The 4,664-nt window shown below is 37.8% G+C and overlaps 1 protein-coding gene across 1 annotated transcript in view; it reads right to left on the reverse strand.

The window, feature by feature from the left end:
* LOC140148054 (uncharacterized) overlaps positions 1–4,477 on the reverse strand; it is a 33,760-nt gene extending 29,283 nt beyond the window's left edge. Inside the window, 1 exon segment of the mRNA XM_072169900.1 lies at positions 4,134–4,477. Within this exon segment, the coding sequence (XP_072026001.1) occupies positions 4,134–4,352 (219 nt within the window). The 5' untranslated portion in view covers positions 4,353–4,477.
* Positions 4,478–4,664: the final 187 nt, after the last annotated feature.

Below are 4,664 nucleotides of genomic sequence, written 5' to 3' on the forward strand. Positions count from 1 at the left end.
TGGTGTCATTTTGTAGATAATTATGTTCTTTGTCAAATACAAAAAAACCCAAGTCAATCAGACAACTACTTTGAGATTTATACTTCAATATGTAAGATGTGTCAATGGAGGAGCTGGGGCGGGTGAGCAGGCGGAGTGAGCATATAGGGTTGTACACAAAATTGTGAAAATATGGCAAACTTCAAACCTTTGTATCTTAAAAAGTACAACTAGCATGAACACCAAATTGCACATATATCATCCTGGATTGTTAATCTACCTCATAGTAGATCAACTGTAACAAAAGATGTAACTAATTAATTGCCTAATTAAATGCTAATTAAGACAGTTTTCCCTATATGTTACTGTACAAAGTGTGCACGTAATGCTCCGACATTTCTAAATGGCCTATCTCTTGCCCGAGTCATATTTTTAAGGAAATTTGATGAGGAATTCAATTATGCTATTAGTTTTAGTGCCAAGACTTAGAGGAGAAAAGTTTTGATTGATAATGTCATACAAATTGTAAAATTATTTTACAATTTTTGACCACCCTGTATGTTTAACGCAAGGAATACCAAACTCTTTCTTCCTAATTTGTTGGAAGGGCCCATACAATGTCTTTCTGAATCCATATTTATTTTGAGCTACATAGTTTAATTTTGTTGATGTTCCACCCTGTATATTTCTTAAACCCACCCTGTATTATGATATTATACTTTGTTGATTTGGCATCCTTGTAATATAAGCTCTCCAGAAATGTATACTTTTAATGGTCTAAAATGTATTCATTAAAAGTTGTGTTGGAGTGAATCAAAATTGGTGATATTTTTATCATAAAACATTACGTTACACAAAAGATGACCAATTCATGACATGCGACCAAATCCATCATGCGTGACCATACATGATATAGTTTAACATGTTTAAGGCCGTAAAAAATAATGTTTTGGTTCTCGTCCAGAGGAAGTTCATGAATATATATTTTTTTAAATGTGAGATTCTGAGGGCTAACCCCCCTATAGAGTAGACCTACCACAAAAAGTATAATTGTAAGTGATCCGTGTTCTCTATAAATAGGCCTTAACTTATTTTTATGCATAGTTTTCTTAAAGTATCCCAAAGTCTAAAAATTGGTGAAAATCTAAAACAAACTCTGACAAATCTCAGAAATTGAGGAGGGAGGGGCGAGGACCAAAACAAAATAATTATTATAGGGTCTAAGCAGCCAAGATAGAAAGTCAGTTTTCATTCGTTTGATCTCATTTATTGGGTTTTAATGACCAGAAAACTTTCCTGACAGTTTTTTCGGGTCCAAAAGCATAACTTAAAAGGTAAAAAAGAGGCTCTCGTCCAGAAGATTTTAACAAATTAATGACTGAGGAGAGAGGTCTTCAGGTAATATGGTGTCTTTAATGTAAAATTCCTGAGCACGTTTAAGTGGCCCAGCCAGGCGGGGTGAGGGGAAGCTTCATCCTGTCCCTCTGGGATACTAGCTGTCCTGGTATTTAAAAAAGTAAAGCATTACCCATTTTTGACCATGTTTGTCAAAGTTTGCCCCCCTTGAAAGTTGCCTCCCCCACCTCCTGCACACCCTCTGAAAAGTGTTGGCTCGCCACTGGTGTACCTTTTGCTGTTTTATTAGGTTTTGCCAACCCTTTTCATTTCAAAAATACTAAATCACAATTTGAATGACCTGTCTTTCACTTTTTTAAAGCAATTTACATACAATTTTAATTTTTTCGTAGTGATCACTGAATGGGTCTTTAGTCTGCGTCTACTCTAGGGATACATCATGTAGGCCTACATGCAAAATGTCAATTAAATAGTATACCGTATAAACAAAACTGAATGCATCTTTACACTGCATATCGGGCTGCAAAGTGCATACATACATTGATATTGTTACATTTCACTATCATTTAATATAAAGACATAGGCCTACACGAATATGCACGTATAGGCCTATACATCAGGGCACTATAACAATAACATGTAGGCCTAGTCCTATCGTCCAGGCTTTCTCAAAGTTTTTGCAATGTGTTTATGATAAACCAAGAACTTCTAAACATGTCTTTTCATTTATACACTACAACAATTTCAGAAACAAAGTAAGGGGCTGGTTTTTTCTTCGTAAGAGGGAGGGGGTCCCAAATATACTGGGGTAATAAATTTTTGGAAAGAAAAATAGGTGGGAAGTGGCGGCACAAGGAATTCCGGGGGCATGAGGGACAAAGTGAATGTCAGGGGGAAAATCGACCAATTTAGCGCAAAATTGACACAAAAGTGGACATTTACGTCATTTTGGGGTAGGCCTAATATAAAAGTGGGGGAGGCGGCAAACTGGGGGGGACAAGAAAAATATTGGGGAAATGCCCCCTCCCGTAGCGCCGCCACTGGGGGGGTTAAAATTGTTAATGACCAATAAAGTCACAACTGCGATGTTTATTATTCAAAAAGACTGATTTCAATACACTTTTAGCCTAAAGTGTAGGCCTATCGGTGGTGAGGCGCGGGGTGGGGTCATAAAATTTTTGTTGCCAAATAGGGGGTCGCTATTTTATTGCTGCCGACTTTTTAATTTGTGACCCCTCCAGCCCCTAATGCCATATAAAATTAATGTCATGGTTCTCGTTCCCTCCCTCCTCAATTTCTGGGATTTGTCAGAAGTTATAGAATGTTCTAATTTTTTTAGACTTTGAAATACTTTAGGAAAAAGTTTATTAGGGAACATGAAATCATTTCCAAGACTTCTCATGGTAGGCATACTCTAGGGGGTTTATCCTTTCACATTTAAAAAAGGGGCCTCCTCCTTCCTCTAGCACAGTTTGCAAAAAAACGAAACTACTAACAAAGGCATACAAAGCTAATTTTACATTGAAAAAAACAAACAAGTATAGGCCTAGTAAGTATTAATTTACACATTTGTATCTAGATAGGCCTACCTGTCATATGAATAATATATGGAATAAAAGTAAGTTTAGTGGGCCTAGATTTTTTTATATAAACGTTTGTTATTTTTTGTCTTGTAAACATGAGCGGGAATAAAAAAATGTAGACCCTACAAATGTGGAATTAAAAATATTTATATTCTAAAAAAAGGATCAAACAATAATTTTTTTGTGTCCCAAGCGCAAGTTTTTTCACCCAACCGCACCAAAGTATTTTATAAACACGCCCTAAATAACGCACTATTGTACACGCTCATTTGAGAACTTTAATAATCAGGGCCCCCTTGGAGATCAGTACCAGTTACTGAAGGGGCTACCCTGGTTAAAGAAAGAATAAATAAATAAATAATCTGCTACCGTGATTTCAGCTTATAGATAAGCTTGTTTATATGTTATATTTTTATTTAATTCAAATAAATATGAAATGTAAACCCATAAGGTAGTAAAAACTTAGCCACAAAATCACTCCGTCTGGCGACTACCGACTGACGTGTAGCGATCCTGTACATCGCGCAATGACGGATGCATGGACTTGGCGCCAAATTAGACCGAGCATATTTACGAAATTTTATCCCTACAACGAAATTAAATACACCAATAGTTGCTCGAAATGTCTTCTTTTCAGCATACTGAATGAATTCTATCAATATGACAGGAAACCCCAGCTTTGCAGCTTTTTGTCCGCTCTCTTGAGCTCTTCGGTTTATGGACATCGCCATGTTACACAGCGCTCTGCGTGATAGTAAAAGCGACTGCGCGTTTATAGATAAGTCTACGCCCGCGCTGTAACTGAATTGTCGCTACAGCGCGATATGAACAGCGGTGATCAGAACTCATATCAAATTATAACAGCAAATAAGGACTGCACAAGTACTCGTTCTGGCCAAGGACAGTACAAGACTGGAACAAAGTTACAAACTACCCTACATCATGTGTACCACATCACCACGATACAAGACTCAAAAGAATTCAAGAATCAAGCAACCAACCACCTAAAGCAACTACAATAAATAGCATTCCGCATGTGCACAACCATTTCCTGTTCGTCTGGCTTCACCTGCGCTGAAGCGTTGAGCAGTATTGCTACAGATACAGATACGCCTCTGGCTCTGCCCAGCCAGGCCCCGGGGCCCAGGCTCGTAAGTATTGCACAGCCCCTAAACCACTTTGTCTCAAACGAGACATCACATGATCATGACATACCTTGATTTGTTTGGTTGACATTTGGGAGACAACAACCACTTCTTCGTCGCTGGAGAAATCAAATTGCTTTGGACGATCTATCAAGTGCGTTTTGTAAAGCTGAACGTATTCGATCTTCCGAGCTTTTCTTGCATCTGGAAGAGGCACGTTATACTTTTTAACGCTTTAATTAACAGGGTCTTTAGTAAGCTTTGATGGATCGTTCACTATGTCGGCCATCCTGTTGGATTGAATTATGTCTGTAATGAACAAGATTTCTTGAGGAATCACAAAGATTTTTGGATGAAGTATAATCAAAGCCTGATCAAAACAACAATAATATCGAGTGTACCGCGTACTATAAACAGACGCCATCAAATTATGCAAGAACGCTTCTTATTGGATTACATTTTGAGCACTAATTTGTATCAACCAATCAGAGAGCATTTTTGTCCGTAGTTTGGCTGAAATTTGATAGCGCATGCTTGGTGAACTTTTAATTGATTTGACCCCTGATTTGACCCGATATGACCCGACCCATGGGGGCCATGT

The sequence above is a fragment of the Amphiura filiformis genome, chromosome 3, assembly GCF_039555335.1.
Source record: "Amphiura filiformis chromosome 3, Afil_fr2py, whole genome shotgun sequence".
In the NCBI taxonomy this organism is placed as follows: Eukaryota; Metazoa; Echinodermata; class Ophiuroidea; order Amphilepidida; family Amphiuridae; genus Amphiura; species Amphiura filiformis.